Below are 22,013 nucleotides of genomic sequence, written 5' to 3' on the forward strand. Positions count from 1 at the left end.
GCAACAGAGTTTGATCTGAAATTAAGAAAGTGCAATTTTATTTTAAATGGCATGCTGTCCTTTCACTGTTTGTTTGTTTAAACCTTTTATGGCTAGTGTTGGTTGGGGGAGTTTATTGTGGGCTTGATTGAAGAACACTGGTCACATGTGTCTGTTAACCAGATATATTCATTGTAGAATGGCTGCATAGCCAGTGTGTCTAGTTCTAAGTGTGTCAGTTACAAGTGTGAAAAATTTAAATAGCATAATTCGGAGCTACACAGGAGGAAACAGGAGAAGAACATTCTGCCTATTATCACAGCTACAGAAGGACAACAGTCAGTACTTACCTGAAACTCCATATTCTACCACTGATGTTTTCAACTCACCCTGGCTACAAGCTACATGGAACATGATGACTGTTTTGGACTCTGATCTTATTTTCTTCTCATCTCATGAAGTTTGTTTTATCTGTCAGTTTGTTTTCACTTCAAAATCCACTATGTTTAATCAGCCTGCTGTACTACTTCCTCAACCACTCCCTACACATGCTACAGTTATTTCAGTCCCTTACCTCAGCACTGTACATTAAATCTACTTTAAGCTTTCTCTGCCATCACAAGTAGGAAGAAAGGATACTGTATTTCAACCACTCTCCTCTCTCATGACTCTGAAAAAGCTCAGCTACTCAATCACCTTCTCTTTATTACTCTCCATTCAACACTTCCACCCATTCCCCCACATGGCTCCCACATCATTACTTTATGCTATCCAGACATCCATATAAAAACTACATCTACTGCACCCTAGCTCTGCACTACTTATACTGGACATTGCAATTAGGTAATTCCTTTAATTCCCTCATTTTTGCTATTTGACTCATAAATCCTAATGCTTGCCAAAATATTTTTCTTTCTCTTTTTTATTGGCATTATCTTTAGGACTATATCATCCCTCACCCATCCTGCAACACACACCTCTGTCCACATTGCCCCATCATTCCTTCACTCACCTCTAGTGAACACTCATGAACTGTTTTCCTATTTAAATTCAATAACTTCAACAGCCTCACCCTGTCGCCAGAAACTAAAAAGACACACATTTTACAATCATATTTGTTACCTTTCTTCCTCCCTGCTTCTATTAGCTGGTGATATATCATCTAATCCAGATTCCCCCTCAATTCTCCCACACTCATATATCTGAACACTACAGAAATCCAGCAAACCTCAAATGCATCACCTGTCTCCCCTCCCTTCCAAAGTCCTTTAAATGTGCCCTTTGGAATGCACATTCTGTTTGTAACAAACTTACGTCCATTCATGATCTCTTTCTCTCAAACAACCTCAACCTTCTAGCAATAACAGAAACATGGCTCACGCAATTACACACTGCCTCACCTGCAGCACTTTCACATGGTGGTCTCCATTTCACCCACACCCCCAGACCGGGAGGCAATCAAAGAGGGGGGGGAGTTGGACTACTTCTCTCCCCACAGTGCACATTCACAGTTCTTCCAAATGTCCCATCACTCATGTTCACATCTTTTGAAGTACATGCTGTTAGGATTTTTAACCCATTCTCTATGCGTGTTGCTGTCATCTATCGCCCCCCTGGTCCACACCAACAATTTCTTGAACACTTCTCTGCATGGCTCCCTCACTTCTTATCTACTGACATCCCCACCATCATCATGGGTGATTTCAACATCCCTATTTCTAATCCACGTTCCAATGCTGCTTCCAAACTACTCTCTCTAACATCCTCACTTGACCTCTCCAAGTGGATTGAATCTGCTACTCATCAGGATGGCCACTGTCTTGATCTTGTTTCCTCTAGACTATGCTCAGTTTCTCATTTCCTTAACACTCCTTTCCCCCTCTCGGATCATCACCTTATTAGCTACTCACTCACCCCCAGTTCTTTACTCTCCTTAGTGTCAAACTCTTCCAAGCCTCCTCACAACCGCAGAAATTTCAACTCTATTGATCTTCAACAGTTTTCCACCTCTCTCCAACACCTTCTCTCCCCAATTTCTACATTCTCCTCCCCTGATCAGGCAGTACCCCATTTTCATCAAACCCTAGCAACTGCCCTGGATCAAGTGGCTCCAGCGACACTAAATACTTCGCGTAGAATCTGTTGCCAACTGTGGCACACTACAGTAACACAAACTCTACAAAAAGTTTCTCGGAAAGCAGAACGTCACTGGCATAAATCTTGTACCTCTAATGATTTCATCACATATACTGATATCTACCACTCCTATAGAAATGCTCTGGACACTGTTAAACAAACATACTTCCAATCTCTCATCTATGCTCAGGCTTCTAACCCCAAACGCCTCTTTAACACATTTAAATCTCTTCTGAATCCTCCTGCCCCAAATCCTCCAATTGCCATCAGTGCACAGGATCTTGCTTCCTATTTCAACAAAATTGATAAGATCAGACTTGAAATGATATCATCTCCTTTGACAAGCAATCAGCTCAATTCCTTTGTAGCACCCTCTGACACTCTCTCTTCATTTGATCCCACAAATGAAGGGGAAGTTTCTACTCTCTTCTCATCTTCCTACTCTACCTCTTGTCCTCTTGATCCCATTCCCTCACAAATTGGTATGTCCCTGTCTCCTGTGCTCATTCCCCCTCTAACTAAAATCTGTAATCTATCTCTTTCTACTGGTATTTTTCCATCACTATTCAAGCATGCAGTGATTACTCCCATTTTAAAAAAACAAAATTCTCACCATAACTCTCTCGTAAATTACTGCCCCATCTCCCAGTTCCCATGCCCCTCCAAGCTTCTCGAGAGAATTGCCTACACTCACCTCACACACTTTCTTACTGCAAACAACCTATTAGATCCTCTTCAGTCAGGCTTTCGCTCTCAACACCCCACAGAGACTGCGCTGACCAAGGTTGTCAATGACTTGATCACAGTAAAAAATAATAATCATTACTCTCTTCTAATTCTCCTGGATCTCTCTGCTGCATTTGACACTGTTGATCACTCTCTCCTCATACAAACGCTACAATCCCTAGGTCTTGAAGGCACTGTCCTATCCTGGTTCTCATCCTACCTATCTAATCGCTCTTTCAGTGTTAATTTCTCTGGATCCACCTCTGCTCCGCTTACTTTATCAGTTGGAGTACCGCAAGGCTCAGTCCTAGGTCCTCTGCTATTCTTTATCTACATCACTTCTCTTGGAAAACTAATAAGCTCCTTTGGATTTCAGTATCATCTCTATGTGGATGATACACAAATCTATCTATCCTCTCCTGATCTTTCACCATCTGTGTTGTCTCGCGTTACTGACTGTCTCTCTGCCATTTCATCTTGGATGTCTTCTCGCCAACTCAAACTCAATCTTTCAAAAACTGAATTAATAATATTCTCACCCAAAAACAGAAGTTTCCTACCTGACATTTCTATTTCTGTTGATAACATGACCATAAATCCCACCCCGCAAGCTCGTTGCCTAGGTGTAATCCTTGACTCACAACTGTCGTTTATTCCCCACATCAACTCTATATCTAAATCATGTTACATACACCTAAAGAACATTTCCAGAATACGCACATATCTGACACAAGACACTGCAAAAACATTAATTCATGCACTCATCATCTCCCGCATCGACTATTGCAATTCCCTCCTTACTGGTCTTCCCAAAGTCAGACTTGAACCCCTACAATCTATTTTGCACGCTGCGGCTAGATTGATTTTCCTTGCACACTGTTCTTCCTCTGCTGAGCCACTCTGTCAGTCTCTACATTGACTGCCTGTATTTCAATGAATCCAATATAAAATTCTTCTACTAACATATAAGGCCATCAACAAAATTGCACCGACATACATTTCCTCACTTGTCTCAAAATATCTCCCTACTCGACACCTCCGTTCTGCACAAGATCTACGTCTCTCTTCCACTCTCATCATATCCTCCCATTCTCGGTTACAGGATTTTTTCCGGGCTGCACCCACTTTGTGGAATCCCCTCCCTCGTACAGTAAGACTTTCCTCTAGTCTTCAAACATTCAAGCGTTCACTGAAAACCCACCTCTTCAGACAGGGTTATGATATTCCTCAACCACCATCTTAATTCCCTAGATTACCCTATTACCATCCTCTACACAACTAACGCAAGACAACAACTCTCTAACCAACATTGCCACACACACAGCCCATGCATTACTTTTACCTTTGCATTCTAGCCGGTCCATTGTGCAATATGATGTAGCACATGCCCTTGTGTTTCAAACTCCCATTGTCCTATGGATTGTAAGCTTTGTGAGCAGGGTTCTCTTAGCTCTCTGTCTGTATGTATTACCCAGTATTGTCTTATTAATGTTTGTTCCCAATTGTAAAGCGCTACAGAATCTGCTGGCGCTATATAAATAAATGTTGATGATGATGATGCCCTTTGCTCTAAACCCAGATCACCCCTGCAAACAAGCAACCTCTACAACCTCATCCACAGCTCAACCTTGCTATGCCTCTGAGGAGTAAAAATATGTTCATCTTTCCAGTGGCTGCAGGTAACATATAAATAAGCACATCAACACCTCCCCTGTTTCAAGTTTGGACAACAGCAAGGCAAGGTCAGTGTAGAAGTTAGTCGTCAAGAACTTTAAAGGTAAAGGAAGATCATTAAATGGTTCATATGGATACCTGCTTTTAGTTTGTAAGTTGTATATTGAAATAAGTTGTGGTATTATAATTATGTGCTAATTATAATTAGCTGTGACTGCCAGCAAGTAATAGCACTTCCAGTTCATACTGGGTCAGACAGAAGTACTCAGCTTTCCCATGCTGTCTTTTTTTTATTGTGCTTATATCCTGACCAGCCAAAGGCAATATTACCACTTAATGTCTACAGTAGTGGATGATCCTTGGTGAGTAAACATTTTATTTATACTCATGCTTGAACTGCAAATGCAAAGGTTTGCTCTGTGGAATCAATATATTACTAAAGATAGCAAATGGTCAGAAACAGAAGTATAGAAGAATGGGACCACATATAAGGCACAGGCAGGAATGAGGGGTGGTTGGGAATGTACAGAAACATATTTGGTGGACAATCAATTTGTCTAGGGTAAGTGTTAAGTAAGGATCTACAATTAATTTCAAATAAATTTTCTAAGTGGCTTCTAGTCAAATTTGACCTGTTGGGTGTCAAGGGAGATAAGAAGGAGAGTTGTGAGGACACATGGAGACATCAGGGGAAGTTGGAGAATCACGGGAAAAGGTGAAGGGGAAATGAAAGGGCAGGTGAACATAGAGGTAATAGACTTGCATTATTTTATTACGTCTTTGTGTTTTACTATATAGTGTTAAAAAAGCATCTATAATTAATTCTAAATCCCTGAAATCTCTGGAGGCCTAGGTAGGATCAGGTCCCTTGGCCATTAAATTATATTTTCCATACCACCAATTTTAAATTTCCAGCACTAACAACAGCCACTGATTCAATTATATTGAGAAATGCTGACAAAATAATGCCCAAACCCCACTTGTATGAACATTATCTTCAGAGAGCAGCCTCTAATGCTGAATTTGGAAAGCAGTTGTAGAAGTAAAGAATCTCAGGCAACATTGTGCAAAGGCAAAGGTCCAGTAATTAAACATAGATTAAACAGAGCTGTTTCACTATTTAGCAATGTCTACCAAAAGAGGGATCTGAAAAAAGCTCCTTTTATCCCAGCAGATACTAATACTACTACTGACCTCCACTAAACATTCATTGTGAATTGCAGACAATTTTGAATTCCCAGCTGGACTATGAATTTGCCTCTTGAATAAAGGACACATCCCGGTTTTGCAGGACATCTGAAAATCCTTGCTGAATTTTGGTTCTATACCAACTAAATTCATGCCACTTATACCTGAATAGCATTTCCTAATGAACATTAGAAAATTATGAAAACATTACAACTAAGGAGCCATTAAAGCTACTGAGAGGTTACTGGAACAAGAAAACAAAAGGGACATGGACTATTATGGAACAAGCCATCTAAGGAATATATAATGTAAAAGCTACACCAACATCCCGGTAGTGAAGGAGCGAACCTCCACCCCACTTGGTTCAATGGTTAGGGGAGTAGGAGCCCAGGAGTACCACCATTTTACTAGGTGGCAATACAGCTTTAATGCAAAACCTTTAGTAAAATATTCTTTCAAATGAATTAGCTTTATGTGCCAAATTATTTTCATAAATATGTAAAAACAATATCCCTGCACTAAAAATTTGCCATATAACAAGTGAAATACACATTATATAAATAAAATGCAAACAAACCAAACATAAATTTGAATTTGGCTAAAATGACATACACTAAGAGACATTACCTTCCCATGCATTAATAACCGTATGGTCAATGTAACATTAAGACCTCCCTCTGGGGCATTTGCATCGTTGGCATTCATTTTGGGTGCTTTTCTTTGACACTGGCAAAAAACTGCTGTCTTCTTTATTTAATCTGCAGGGACAAAATGTGACAGAGTCAAAAAATCAATACGACAAGAACAAGAGGTTATTTAATGTCCTGTATAAATTGAACTGAATACAGAAGAACACACACAATATACGTAAATGCATATACCCCTGCTCATCCATCTCGTATGCTAAATGAAATAAGATACACTGGATCTAAAGGGAATTATACTCAATTTATGTTCATTTAGTTACTGTAGTACTGATGTTTACTGTTTGCCATTTTCTTTCTGAACTCAATGAGGAAGTATTTCAAGGACAACAAATAATCTATATCGGCATGTTTAAACATCTATCAAGCACCCAAATAATTCTTGGCAAGTCTGGGAATCATAGCTCAGAATACCAACAAGATCAGATTTCTGTTTTCATTCTTTCAAAATGAAAAAGAAGGTGTTTTGTAGTGAAGATGGTGTACAGGATATTCCAAAACACACACCACAGGAATAGGAGCATTTAAGCGTGATTGGAAAACTAATACAACTTATAAGTAGTGAGCCAGCTTCTGGAAGATGTGGAAAGAAATACTTATTTTTTTATTTATTGAGAGTCAGACCTTGTGACATAACAATAACATCTAGTTCAATCAGATGATCTTATCTAAAGATGACAAGATTGCTTGTAACATTCCACAAACTGTGTTCCAGGGCCTAAGATCCAATTCCATACTTAGTGGCAAATTGTTTTGCTACCAGCTGATGGGGTTATATCTGAAAGAGTATTAGATCTAAAATAAAATTAATGCTTAAGAGCTACTTTTTCTGTCAAAGCATACTTGAGCATGACCTAGTCTAGGTCCCTAATATCACATTTCAGACTTTTCTACATAGGTAGATTGCAAGGTAAATCTAAGAAATAAAAAGGGTGTCTGATGATTATTTGCACATTTGTAAGCTGCTACAGCAGTTTGAGAATATGATTAATGCCATTTCTAAATGCCCAGAACATTCTTTGTGCAGAGGAGGTCTTGACAAAGGTGTGAGAGTTTTTTAATTGACCCATTCATTGAAAAGAATAAACCATTTTTGATGCTCCAGGATTAGACCAATAACAATGTCTGTAAATTCTTGTAGACATATCATCCTACCTCAAGGGAGATGGTAGGTGAGAAATACTTTGAAGCCCAAACCTGTATCACTCCGGGTAGCAAATCTTTAAGATGAGTGAGTTACTCCCTAAGTTTAAATGTATTTTTAAAGCAGACTGCTATTCCACCTCCCTTGTGGTCCTTTTGTGAGCAGCTGATCACAGTGAAATTCACCTGCACCTCCCAATATTGGGGATGCATTTTCTTCTAACTAGGTCTCCGTAATATATGCTAGATCTGAAGATCTGACATCCACAGTAGCCCTGGTGAGTTTTCTCTTAAAAATGCCAAGGAATGAAAGGTAGAAGCTTGTGATGAGTTTATAGGAACTGCAGCACGTGAAGGGTGAAGTGAAGAAATGAAGCTGGAGGTGTAAGAATACATTGGGCATTGAGTCATCGGTGAAAAAGTGGTTAAGTCTGTGTGGTTCAAAATACATATTTCCTAAGTATATAATTTGATCCAAAAAGCATTAAACAAATCAGAGTGAATTTCTATGCTGTTACTGACTAAACGTTTAAGCTTAATTTTGGATAAGGTGTGAGAATCCTGAGGTGGACAAATCATAGTCAGCATGTCTAGTGAAATTAAAGCAGAGTTGAATGGTGTCTTTAGCGATGTGTTGGATGGAACCAGAGATAATTTGTTTTCTATAGCACCTTGATTTCTGGCAATTAGTGCAGAGGAAATGCAGATCTTGATAAATCGTAAATGGAGAGGTAGAGTTTAATGCAGTGTTCAGGGCAGGAGGACAATACTTTCATTTTTGAAAGTTGCCGGAGTGGAGTTGCTAAAGTTGCAGATAAATCATGCGATATTTGATGTGATTTTCTAGTATAATCACATCAATTTTTGCTGTTTATTAGAAAGGTTCAATAGCATGTAGAAGAAGCAGCAGCAATCTTGGATTTGTTTCAGTAGAGGAAGAATTACAAGATATGTGGAAATGTTCTGTACTAATCAATTGGTTAATGGCTCTCTATCTGAAACTAGATATAGATAAGGATGAAGTGGGCATAGCAACGTTTCCAGAAGTTCAGTTGTCTGGGAGCTATTTCACCTTCAATAGTACTTTACTTTATATCTGTATTCTTTTATATCTGTATTCTTATTAATGGTGGTATCTATTAAATTGATGTGAATAACCATCATAATTGTATATGATTCCTGTGAAATTTGAAAGGAAAAGAGGCATTAGGTGTTGATGTTACTAGATTGGACAGATTTTGCAGCTAATTAATCATATTCTGTCAACTCCCAAGAAGTTATGTCACATTCTTTAAATTTCCCTGGGAACAATACAATATAACAGTAGTTATTTGCTGCTAATGGACAAATCCTTAAACTCTCCTTAAAGTGACGATAGCCACAAGATGAGCATTTACTGTAACTTCTATGGAGATCATCATGCTGTGGAAAAATGTTATAGTCAAGTGGATATCTATGGAAAAATGTTATAAACACAAGGTTTACAAAATGCAAAATGCACTGTGAGGAGTGAGGAATTGGCTGCCTATAAACAATGAGAATGTATTCCCAATAAAGTAATGTAAGATATTCAGCAGCAGCAAATAGGTTAAAAAATACATATTTAGTAACATCTATGTCATACTTGCCAACTCTCCCGGATTGTCCGGGAGACTCCCGCATTTTGCGAGAGTCTCCCGGACGAGTGTGGCAATCTCCCTGATAGGAAGGGGGAAAAATTTAGTTTAAACGCCGCGATTCACCCGGAATCGCGGCGTTTAGCCCCGCCCCCACTGTAAAATGACGCAATTTGCGTCATTCCGTCACGGGGGCGGGGCCAAAATGACGCGATTTCGCAGCCCCGCCCCCTGCACGCCCACGTTCCAGCCGGCATCTCCCGGAAAAAGGAAAAAAAATGTTGGCAAGTATGATCTATGTTACTATAAACATGACTTCAGCTATGACATGTCACCCTCATAGAAATGTTTCTTTGAATTCAGCCTGTTTCATAGAAACTGAAGAACTCTAGCCTGTGGCTCAAAATATATTACAGGCTTAGTGCAAAGCCTTTCTCAGTAAAAAATGGACCAATAGCAACTTGCTAAATTTGAGAAATGCCAGAGTGTATTTGTGGCTGTAGCTGCTCTTCTTTCCAAGGACAAAGACCTACCAGTTTAAAGCATTGTGGGAGAGAAATTTCATAATCCCTTATGACAGATTATGGTTTTTGTAAATCTATTATTATACCTTTGCTGTGTTGAAAGGCCTAAACGTAATGCCCTGCACAGTGGGGGTAAGTAATATATCTAGAAATACTATTACCTATTTAAGGTGACTGTCCTTGATTTACATATAGATTTAAACAAGCAGGAAATAAAAGATTTTCCGGATAAATAGTAATATACAATAAATTAGCAAAATGCAATTATGTGTTTCCTGACAGATTATTTGAATATTACCCAGATGAAAATACATTTTAATTAAACCAGTGTTTTTAAAATGTTAAAATATGAATCCAAACAATTATAATTTTCAAACAATTAAAACATTACAGCAACATTGCTTTTCTATTAACAAAAATAATAATAATAGTAAAACATATCAAAATTCAGACAAAGGGTCATAATTAATAGTGGATGAATTAACTTTTCTGTTGTGCAATTTGGATTATTTAATGCATTAAAAATACATTACATACAAGCAATCCTAACTCCTTAAACATGAGTTGCACATACATACATCTTTGTTCCTTACAAGTCATAAATTATGAGGGATTTATCCACCCTTGCCTCAGTGGACAAATGTAACATACTAACAGTAATATAATCAGAATTATTATGTATAATATAAGATAGATTTGCAGTGTGGTTCACTTTGTTATATAAATCTAAGCATATAAAAGTAAGAAGAAACTGTGTGTGACCTTTGGCAAGGTCTAGAAAATAAAGTACATATACTGAAATATTCCAGGTAGTGTCTTAAGATGCAATTCATATATAGTAGGAAAAAAATCTGCCAGGGGGTACACCCCCTAACAAATCCAATGTGGTCAATGGACCATTTGGAGGTATTGCATGATGATGTTGTTTTATAGTTATTGAGGCTATGCTTAACTTGTTTTATCAAAGTTGTAACTAGGCAGGTGCGGGCGGTGCCGTCGACCAGGGCGCAAGACCAAGGGGGGAGCAGTAGTCGCCCGCTACTTGTCTCTGTGACAGCAGGCTGCAGATTGTCTGAGAGCCCATGCTCTATAAAGGCTGACATCGGAGACTCAGGTTCCATGAATAGGCACTTAGTCTTTGAGCCTCTCTCTCTCTTACTCTCCCCCGGAACAGTCTCTGCCCTCAGGCTTACCCCATCTCTGTGTGTGACAGTCCATGGCTCCCGAATCACGGACTTCAGAGGGTCGGAGCTTGTTCAAAAGTGGGCGGAGCCTCACATAAATATACTTCTGCCTCAGCCCCCTTCCGTGTGTGTGTCAGCCTTAGCCCCCCTCTGTGTGTGTGCGTGTCAGCCTCTACGCCCAGGGCCTGATCAACCACTAGGCTGACCATGCTGCAGCCTGGGGCACTGGGTCCCGGGGGGCGCGGCGCTGTGGGTATTTTTTAAAAAAAAAATTTTCGGGGTGGAGGAGGGGGGGGGGGGGGGGTGTCGCCGCGGGGGGGTGGAGGGCTTGACATCCAAAAGCAATGGTGGTCAGTGGTTAGCAACACACAGCCAATTGCCAGGCTGCCTGTTGCTGTGCAGCAGACAGGAAGCAGGACGTCTTCACTTCCTATCTGCTGATCTGAGGAGAGGAGCGACGCTGGCACAACTACAGGTAATTGAAGGGGGGAACTGCCCTGCATATCTATAGGGAGGGGGGGGAACTGCCCTGCATATCTATAGGGAGGGGGGGAAATGCCCTGCATATCTATAGGGAGGGGGGGAAATGCCCTGCATATCTATAGGGAGGGAAGGGGGAACTGCCCTGCATATCTATAGGGAGGGGGGGGAACTGCCCTGCATATCTATAGGGAGGGGGGGGAACTGCCCTGCATATCTATATGGAGGGGGGGGAAACAGCCCTGCATATCTATAGGGAGGGGGGGAACTGCCCTGCATATCTATAGGGAGGGGTGGAACTACCCTGAATATCTATAGGGAGGGGGGAACTACACTGCATATCTATAGAGAAGGGGGGGGAACTACCATGCATATCTATAGGGAGGGGGGGGGACTACCCTGCATATCTATAGGGAGGGAGAGGGGGGACTGTCATGCATATGTATAGGGAGGGAGAGGGGGACTGTCATACAAATCTATAGGGTGGGAGGGGGGGCTGCCATGAAAATCTATAGGGAGGGAGAGAGGTTGATATGTATGAAGGAGGGCAGAGGAGGGGGGCTGATATATGTGACTGGGGGAGTTTTGATGTGACGGGGGGATAGCTAGCTAGCAGAGTGGAGGTAAGGAAAATAGCTGCAAGGGGGATGGATGCAGGGTGGGAGGTAAAGAAAATGGCTGCAGCAGGGGTTAAGGAAAATGGCTGTGGGGGTGTTATGGTTAAGGAAAATGGCTGCAGGGGGTATTTAAAAAATACAGCAGCTTTGGGGGGCAGAATCTCATGATTGTGTGGTGGTCACATGGGTGGTCTCAGCAATCACTAGAATACTAAACATTAGTGAGATGGGGCTGGTAGAGGTTTGTATTTGATTGACAACAAATATTCAGATATTGCTTATATATGCCTGTCCAATGGGGTACTTTTATTTGGCCATAAAGGAGTGTTTTGTTTTAACTAAAGGGCCTAATCATTCAGGGTTTGCATTATAATACATTTTTGCATTTTCAAAACAGGACGCCAACTTTCCAGAAGCCAGCGAGAGGATAACAAAGTTGCAAGAGAGAAGAGCAAGAACAGGTAAGAGACAATGGCACAATCTGTCTAAATTTGAATGCTGGAGAATACACCTGAACATTCATATTCAGGAGTGTTCCTATACACCTATATATTCGGAGGAGGGGGGGGGGGCGCTGCGGCCGTATTAGCCTAGGGCGGCCAGAACCCTTAATCAGGCTCTGTCTACGCCCCTCCCTGTGAGTGCATGTAGCCTCTGCCCCCCCTCCTGTAAGTGCGGGTCAGCCTCTGCCCCCCTCCCTCTCTGCGTGTGTAAGCCTCTGCCCCCCCTCTGCGCGTGCGTGTGTGTTAGCCTTTGCCCCCCTCTGCGCATGCGTGTGTGACATTCTCTGCTCCCCTCTGTGCGTGCGTGTGTGTGTGTCAGCCTCAACCCCCCCTCCCTGTGAGTGTGTCAGCCTCTGCCCCCTCCCTCTCTGTGTGTGTCAGCCTCTGCCCCCTCCTTCTCTGTGTGTGTCAGCCTCTGTCCCCCTCCCTCTGTGTGTGTGTGTGTCAGCCTCTGCCCCCCTCCCTCTGTGTGTGTGTGTCAGCCTCTGCCCCCCCTCTCTCTGTGTTTGTGTGTCAGCCTCTGCCCCCTCCCTCTGTGTGTGTCAGCCTCTGCCCCCTCCCTCCGTGTGTGTCAGCCTCTGCCCCCTCCCTCTGTGTGTGTCAGCCTTGCCCCCCTCCCTGTGTGTGTGTCAGCCTTGTCCCCCTCCCTGTGTGTGTGTGTGTGTGTGTGTGTCAGCCTCTGCCCCCCTCCCTGTGTGTGTGTGTGTGTGTGTGTCAGCCTTGTCCCCCCTCTCTCTGTGTGTGTCAGCCTCTGCCCCCTCCCTCTGTGTGTGTGTGTGTGTGTGTGTGTGTCAGCCTTGTCCCCCATCCCTGTGTGTGTGTGTGTGTCAGTCTCTGCCCCCTCCCTCTGTGTGTGTCAGCCTCTGTCCCCTCCCTCTGTGTTTGTGTGTGTCAGCCTTGTCCCCCATCCCTGTGTGTGTGTGTGTGTGTGTCAGTCTCTGCCCCCTCCGTGTGTGTGTGTGTTTGTGTATGGCTGTAACGAGGATGGTGTGGCCGTTGCGACCACCCAGAGTGCAAAGCCAACGAGGCTCCATGGCCGCCCGCTCTTTGCCCCTATCACATCCACCTGAAATTTATGCCATGCTGCCGCAGAGCAGCACCTCCCCCCCTACACAGAGACTGCAAATAAGAAGAAAAGCGCCCGACTCTTGCAGAAAATTTAGCACTGGTTGGGGTATCGTGGGCTCAAGTGTTCACTCACTACTCAGCTTTCCAGGAGGTGAATAGTAACTATCTCTTTTCAAACAAGACCCCTACATTCCAGGATCCCGCCAAGCAGCAACTGAACTTAAGACACCAGCAGTAGCAGAGGCAGCTAGTAAAAAAACTACAAAAACAGGTAGAAGAGTGTAGCACAGAGTTGGAGAACGGTCTAGCACTTGTAAAGGTCGGTAATGCACCGTCGTTGGGAGGCATCTTCTACTCTCACAAAAAATTTATATTCTTTTCGTGAGGAAGGGGGGTGGGTGGAGAGGGGCGTCAGTTGCACTTAGATGTATAGTTACAGCTCTGTTTTATATTCAGACTGTTTTTATAAAGGTTCTGAAATAACTATTGTACAGTCAAGTCCATAAATATTGGGACATCGACACAATTCTCATTTTTTGGGCTCTATACACCACCACAATGGATTTGAAATGAAACTAACAAGATGTGCTTTGACTGCAGACTTTCAGCTTTGAGGGAATTTACATCCAAATCAGGTGAAAGGTTTCTATATGTGACTCCCACTTTTAAAGGGACCAAAAGTAATGGGACAAACTAAACAATCCTACATCAAACTTTCACTTTTTAATACTTTGTTGCAAATCCTTTGAAGTCAATTATAGCCTGAAGTCTGGAAGGCATAGACATCACCAGATGCTGGGTTTCATCCCTGGTGATGCTCTGCCAGGCCTCTACTGCAAATGTCTTCAGTTCCTGCTTGTTCTTGGGGCATTTCCCTTCAGTTTTGTCTTCATCAAGTGAAGTGCATGCTCAATCGGATTCAGGTCAGGTTATTGACTTGGCCATTGCATAACATTCCACTTGTTAGCCTTAAAAAACTCTTTGGTTGCTTTTGCAGTATGCTTCGGGTCATTGTCCATCTGCACTGTGAAGCGCCGTCCAGTGAGTTCTGAAGCATTTGACTGAATATGAGCAGATAATATTGCCCGAAACACTTCAGAATTCATCCTGCTGCTTTTCTCAGCAGTCACATCATCAATAAATACAAGGGAACCAGTTCCATTGGCAGCCATACATGCCCACGCCATGACACTACCACCACCATGCTTTACTGAAGAGGTGGTATGTTTTGGATCATGAGCAGTTCCTTTCATTCTCCATACTCTTCTCTTCCCATCACTCTGGTACAAGTTGATCTTTGTCTCATCTGTCCATAGGATGTTGTTCCAGAACTGTAATGGATTTTTTAGATGTTGTTGGCAAACTCTAATCTGGTCTTCCTTTTTTTGTGGCTCACAATTGGTTTACATCTTGTAGTGAACCCTCTATATTCACTCTTGTGAAGTCTTCTCTTGATTGTTGACTTTCCCTACCTCCCGGAGAATGTTCTTGATTTGGCCAACTGTTGTGAAGGGGTTTTTCTTCACCAGGGAAAAAAATTTTCTGTCATCCACCACAGTTGTTTTCCGTGGTCTTCCGGGTCTTTTGGCGTGTTTGAGCTCTCCGGTACTTTTTTTCTTTTTAAGAATGTTCCAAACAGTTGATTTGGCCACACCTAATGTTTTTGCTATCTCTCTGATGGGTTTGTTTTGATTTTTCAACCTAATGATGGCTTGCTTCACTGATAGTGACAGCTCTTTGGATCTCCTTTTGAGAGTCGACAGCAACAGATTCCCAATGCAAATGTCACACCTAGAATCAACTCCAGACCTTTTACCTGCTTAATTGATGATGAAATAACGAGGGAATAGCCCACACTTGTCCATGAAATAGATTTTGAGTCGATTGTCCCATTACTTTTGGTCCCTTAAAAAGTGTGAGGCACATATAGAAACCATCTTGTTAGTTTCATTTCAAATCCATGGTGTATAGAGCCCAAAATATGAGAATTGTGTCGATGTCATAATATTTATGGACTTGACTGTATATTGCATATGGCCTTGATACTCCAGCATAGGTCACACCAGGTACCTCAGATAAGATACTAAATGAAATATTTGGTCAGCTTCTCCAGTGAGGAGGAGACAGAGTAGAATGCTTACTATAATTGGAACCAAATGGGATGTACCTGCTGGTCCCTCATTTACCAAATGAAAGTATATTATAATATTTTCTGCACACTAATAGTGATTGCGATGTAATTAGTATTAGGGGTGTGCACCGGCCACTTTTGGTGTTTTGGGTTTTGGGTTCTGATTAGCTTGGGGATTTGGGTTCTGATTTTTTTTAAAAAAAACATAAAAAGTGCTAAAATCCATATTAATTTCTTTTTTTCACTCCTACACTATTATTAACCTCTATAACATTAATTTTCACTAATTTCCAGTCTATTCTGAACCCCTCACACCTCACAATATGTTTTTAGTTCAAAAGGTTGCACCGAGGTAGCTGGATTTCTAAGCTAAGCGACACAAGTGGGCGGCACAAACACGTGGCCCATCTAGGAGTGGCACTGCAGTGGCAGACAGGATGGCAGTTTGCAAGAGTTTGCTAGAGGTGCAAGATGGAATTGTCCTTGGGCCCTCCCACCCACCCTGATGTTGTTGAAATAGGACATTCGCACTTTAACAAACCAATCAGGAACAGTGAACGTAGTTTAATCTCTGGTACTAATATTTCTGGACTGCAGGAACAGTGAACGTAGTTTAATCTCTGGTACTAACATTTCTGGACTGCAAGAACAGTGAACGTATTTTAATTTAGCAGTACTAATATTTCTGGACTGCAAGAACAGTGAATGTATTTTAATTTAGCAGTACTAATATTTCTGGACTGCAAGAACAGTGAACGTATTTTAATTTAGCAGTACTAAAATTGAGGCCATCCGACTTGAAATCTCCTCCTCCACTCCCTCGTCCACCCCCGCACTCTTCCATCCTCCCTCCCTAACCACCCTCCCCTCCACTCCTTCCGCCCTAGCACGGGTGAGGAAGTCCACTCTCTCATTTCATCCTCCCCCCCTCTACCTGTCCCCTGGATCCCATCCCCTCCCACCTTCTTCGCTCCCTTTCCCCCACTACCTGCTCCCACCTCGCTCACCTCTTTAATCTCTCCCTCTCCTCCGGCATCTTCCCCTCCGTCTTCAAACATGCTCTCGTTTCCCCCATCCTTAAAAAACCTAATCTTGACCCCACTTCTCCCTTTAACTATCGGCCCATATCTCTTCTCCCCTTTGCCTCCAAAATTCTCGAGAGGCTCGTCTGTAGCCGTTTCTCCTCCTACCTTTCTGATCACTCCCTCCTTGATCCTCTCCAGTCTGGTTTCCGCCCCCTTCACTCCACTGAAACTGCCCTGGCTAAAGTCACCAATGATCTGCTCTCTGCTAAAGCCAGGGGCCACTTCTCCCTTCTCATCCTCCTTGATCTCTCTGCAGCCTTCGACACCGTCGACCACCCCCTCCTCCTCCACACCCTCCAGTCCTTTGGCCTCTCCGGCCCAGTCCTGTCCTGGTTCACCTCTTACCTTGCTGACCGTTCCTTCTCCGTCACCACCTCTGGGTCTCTCTCCCCCCGTCCACCCTTCCAGTTGGGGTCCCTCAGGGCTCTGTTTTGGGACCCTTACTCTCCTCTCTATACACCTCTTCCCTAGGTGAACTCATCAGCTCCTACGGCCTCAACTATCATCTCTACGCTGACGACACCCAACTTTACCTCTCCTCTCCTGATCTCTCTCCCTCCCTCCTCTCTAGGGTGTCCGCCTGCCTCTCTGCCATCCCCTCCTGGATGTCCTCTCGATTCCTTAAGCTTAACCTCGCCAAAACTGAACTCATAGTCTTCCCTCCCCCTCGCACATCACCCCTTCTGACCTCTCCATCACTGTCGACAACACCTCTATCTCCCCTATCCCCCAACTTCGCTGCCTCGGGGTCATCCTCGACTCCTCTCTCTCCTTTGGCCCCCACATTCTCTCTCTTGCTAAATCCTGCCGCTTCCAGCTGCGTAGCATCGCACGCATCCGGCCCTTCCTCTCCCAAGATGCCACTAAATGTCTTATTCACTCTCTGATCATCTCCCGCTTGGACTACTGCAATCTCCTCCTTACTGGTCTCCCCCACTCTCACCTCGCTCCCCTTCGATCTGTACTTAACGCTGCCGCTAGGCTTATTTTCCTCTCTCGCCACTCCTCTTCTGTCTCCCCCTCTAGCAATCCCTTCACTGGTTCCCCCTACCCTACAGAATCCTGTTCAAGCTCCTCACTCTCACATACAAGGCCCTCGCCAACTCCACTGCACCCTACATCTCCTCCCTCCTCTCTATTCATGCTCCATCCCGCCCTCTCCGATCGGCCAATGACCGTCGCCTCTCTTCCCCCCTGATCACCTCCTCCCACGCGCGTATCCAAGACTTCGCCCGTGCTGCCCCCCTCCACTGGAACAAACTCCCTCCCTCCATCAGAACTTCCCCCAATCTGTCCAGTTTCAAACGGTGTTTAAAAACCCACCTTTTTCTTAAAGCCTTCCAGTTTCCCACTTAACTTCCTACCTTTTCTTCTGACTCTTCCCCTCCATCCCCCTTCCCCTATCCCTATCCTCCGTTCCTCCGTCTCTCCCTCTCTCCCCTGTGTTCTCTGTCAGTCCACCCCTCCCCTTAGATTGTACGCTCCTTTGAGCAGGGCTTTCTCTCCTCCTGTCTTCACCACTTTTAACTCTGCTCGCCAGCTACCTTGCCTTCCTCCTCGAGGACCCTCTTCCCGCGTCCCCTCTCGCTCCCTTCTCTTCCCCCTGGGGGTCTCCCTCTCATCTGTGCCCTCCCTCCTAGGTGCCGTTGCTGGCGGACCTTCCCCTCTCCCCTCCCCTCTAGCTGTGCCTTGAGCTCACTGAGTTACTGTGATTATTGTTTACTGTTCTGTGCTGTCTCACCTCGTATTGTAATCTTGTCTGTCCCTGTACGGCGCCGCGGACACCTAGTGGCGCCCTATAAATAAAAATTAATAATAATAATAATAAAATACTAATATTTCTGGACTGCAAGAACAGTGAACGTAGGTAAATATTGCAGTACTAATATTTTTGGACTGCAAGAACAGTGAACGTAGGTAAATATTGCAATACTAATATTTCTGGACTGCAAGAACAGTGAACGTATTTTAATTTAGCAGTACTAATATTTCTGGACTGCAAGAACAGTGAACGTAGGTAAATATTGCAGTGCTAATATTTCTGGACTGCAATAACAGTGAACGTATTTTAATTTAGCAGTACTAATATTTCTGGACTGCAAGAACAGTAAACGTATTTTAATTTAGCAGTACTAATATTTCTGGACTGCAAGAACAGTGAACGTATTTTAATTTAGCAGTACTAATATTTCTGGACTGCAAGAACAGTGAACGTAGGTAAATATTGCAGTACTAATATTTCTGGACTGCAAGAACAGTGAACGTAGGTATTGCTGTACTAATATTTCTGGACTGCAAGAATATATTGCACTAGAATTTTTTTTATACTTTTTAAATTTTTTTATATATTTTTTAAATTATTTTTGTATAATTTTTTTAGTGGCAAGTAGCGGGCTCTTGCCACAAGCACACGCGTACAACTTCTTCCTTTTTATGGTTCTTTATTGTCAGGATGGTAATAATGTTTTGACACCATATACTTGCACAGCAATTATGGAGACCCTCAACGCTTACTATACATAGTCCAGCTCTCTGTCCAGATCAGCCAGCTAGCCCAGCGTTGATCTCCCTGAACAATGAAACAAGCAGGGTTTTATACCTGACACTCCTCCCACAGGCCTAGCTTGATGGACAGGTGACACACCCACCTTCTCTTTAAAAGGAAACGCACATCCCTGGCTATGTTTAGACTATCAGACCCACCCTGTCTGTTTGCTGAGAGGAAGCAGCTTTTAAATCATGTAAGTAAACCAATTTTAAACTACACATATGTTTTTACCTGGTTTAATCTCCACCTAGGTACATAACTGTGCCAATGTTTTACTCTACTTCCCTGCTTTCTCTGCATATTGCCAGCTAAATGCCTCCTTTTGTTACAATACATACATACATATATATATATGTTGATAGAAAAAACAAGTAGGGCGCCCAATGTGTAGTATCAGATAGAAATGGGGACGATATAATAAACTGCGTACCGTAAGGATTCCAGAATCATGTAGTATGGTAGGAGTTCCTCTTCAGAGGTAATACCTCCCCCTCGCCCACAGGATGACGACAATGTGGATATATAAAAGCACATATAGTGTAGTATGGCTATGTAATATAACACCAATTGTGATGAATCCTCCACCACTATCAGACCTGGGGTACGGCCATGGGTACCACTTTTGCACCCAGCTTCGCTAACCTACATATGGGAAGCTGGGAGTCCAAATATATTTACCATCCAAATCCATTTACAAACAAGATCAAACTATATAAACATTATATTGATGACATTCTAATTATTTGGAATGGTACCTGTGAAGAGTTTGATGATTTTTTGCAGTACATTGGTAAAAATGAATATAACCTTAAGTTCACCGCTAATATCAATAAGACACAGGTTGAATATCTTGATCTTATTTTAACATCTAATGGTACAGAAGTTATCACTAGAAATTTTATAAAACATGTGGATACCAACAGCTATCTACACTATGGTAGTTGTCACCATAAAAGATGGAAGGATAATATTCCCTTTTCCCAGTTTAACAGGTTGAAAAGAAACTGTAGTCAGAATTCTGATTTTGAGGAACAACTTGATGTTTACTTGGGCCGCTTTGAAGAAAGGGAATATTCACATCAATTACTTAATGAGGCTAGGAACAAAATTAGGAATAGGGATCGTGGTGAAATATTAAAATACACAAAGAAACCTGACAAGAAGGATATGGTCCCGTTTATCACAGAAGTTAGCAGTGGTGAGAATCGGATAAAAATAACACTCAATAGACATTGGGGTATTCTACTAAGAGATCCGATTTTGTCCCAAATCCTTCCAGCTAAACCATCTTTAATATTTCGAAAAAATCGCAATTTAAAGGATTTAATTGTTCCCAGTCTGCTTCTTAAGGATATCCCTCCATCAAAACCTTCAGGCTTGTTAATGAATAATGTAGGTTCTGTGAAATGTACCCATTGCAATATTTGTCGATACATGAGTACAACGAAAACTGTTTTTTCTAATTTTGACAATAGTAGACAATTTAGTGTGAAACAAAGAATTGACTGTTTAACAACATCAGTCATCTATATGTTAGAGTGTTCATGTAACCTGAAGTATGTGGGCAAAACAAAATGCCCACTTAAACTAAGGATCCAGGAACACATAAGTAATATTAAGAATGGTGTGCAGAGTCATTCGGTGTCTAGACATTTTGTATCTAAACATAATAGTGATCCGAAATATCTTAAATTTATGGCCCTGGAGAAAGTATCACTTAAGTCAAGAGGAGGTGACTTACAACGAAAACTTTCCCAACGGGAAATGTTTTGGATATTCCAACTGGGGACTCTAATACCCACTGGTTTAAATGAGATGTATGAAATAGCCCCTTTTCTTTAATAACCATCCCTTTGAACCATCCCTTTGAATTTTATTATTTTATCAATCTATGTCCTCACCAAATTTTAGCATAATGATTTATATTAGATTTACATGTATTTTTGTTTATATGACCATATGACCTTAGGGATATAATTGTTCCATATACTTGGTTAACCTGTTCTATGTATATTTTGTATACTAATGCATATATACTATTGTTCGGTTTACTGTATATTTGTAGGGAGACATTACAGTTGTTTTATATCCTTTAATAGTAATGTAGTCTATGGATATTGAATTTGATTATTAATTGGATATGCTGCTATATTTATATGTATGAAATTAGTATATCACTATGTATTTTTTATATATTATTGTTTTAATTTTTTTGAACTACTCCGTGTTTTCGGAGTTAATATGGCTAGATTGTGGGTTGATGACTGTGTTTTAAGTTAATTTCCCATATGGGATTCCAATAGAGCTCGTATTTTAAAAAAGTATAGAGCAAACTCTTTTTTTCCGTTTTTGACCACTAGTGTGTTTGTTAATAAAGTTATTCTCGCGCTTGCGCGATACACGCTGGTTCTGCGCATGCGCCAATATGGCGTGTCCGCTCGGTTAAAAGCCGGTGCTTTTGACTGATTCAGTCATTGTGCATTTGCTCCTGAGGAAGTCCCACGGTGTTGGGACGAAACGCGTTGAGCTATTGATTCTACTGACATTCTACTGGCATCATTTCTGTACTTCATGTGAGTTCATATTACTCTTTTTATTAAATCGTTATTTTTTACTCTGACATGGCAATTCTGTTTTTTGTCTGTCTGCCTATGACATCTGTCTGATCGATTACACTATGATGGACTGTTGATCTTGAGCACACATA

General features: G+C 42.2%; 1 protein-coding gene across 24 annotated transcripts in view; it reads right to left on the reverse strand.

Annotated features, from left to right (window-relative positions):
- Window positions 1-22,013, reverse strand: part of LOC142158631 (poly(rC)-binding protein 3-like) — a 1,531,228-nt gene that overhangs the window by 189,448 nt on the left and 1,319,767 nt on the right. For all 24 annotated transcript variants that reach the window (XR_012692823.1, XR_012692822.1, XM_075212788.1 and 21 more), the window contains one exon: window positions 6,331-6,461. Coding sequence is in view for 22 of the 24 variants with exons in the window: in XM_075212788.1 (XP_075068889.1) it covers window positions 6,331-6,408 (78 nt within the window). In the remaining 2 variants the exon portion in view is untranslated. The remainder of the gene's footprint in view (window positions 1-6,330; window positions 6,462-22,013) is intronic.

Source organism: Mixophyes fleayi, chromosome 5 (assembly GCF_038048845.1).
Source record: "Mixophyes fleayi isolate aMixFle1 chromosome 5, aMixFle1.hap1, whole genome shotgun sequence".
In the NCBI taxonomy this organism is placed as follows: Eukaryota; Metazoa; Chordata; class Amphibia; order Anura; family Limnodynastidae; genus Mixophyes; species Mixophyes fleayi.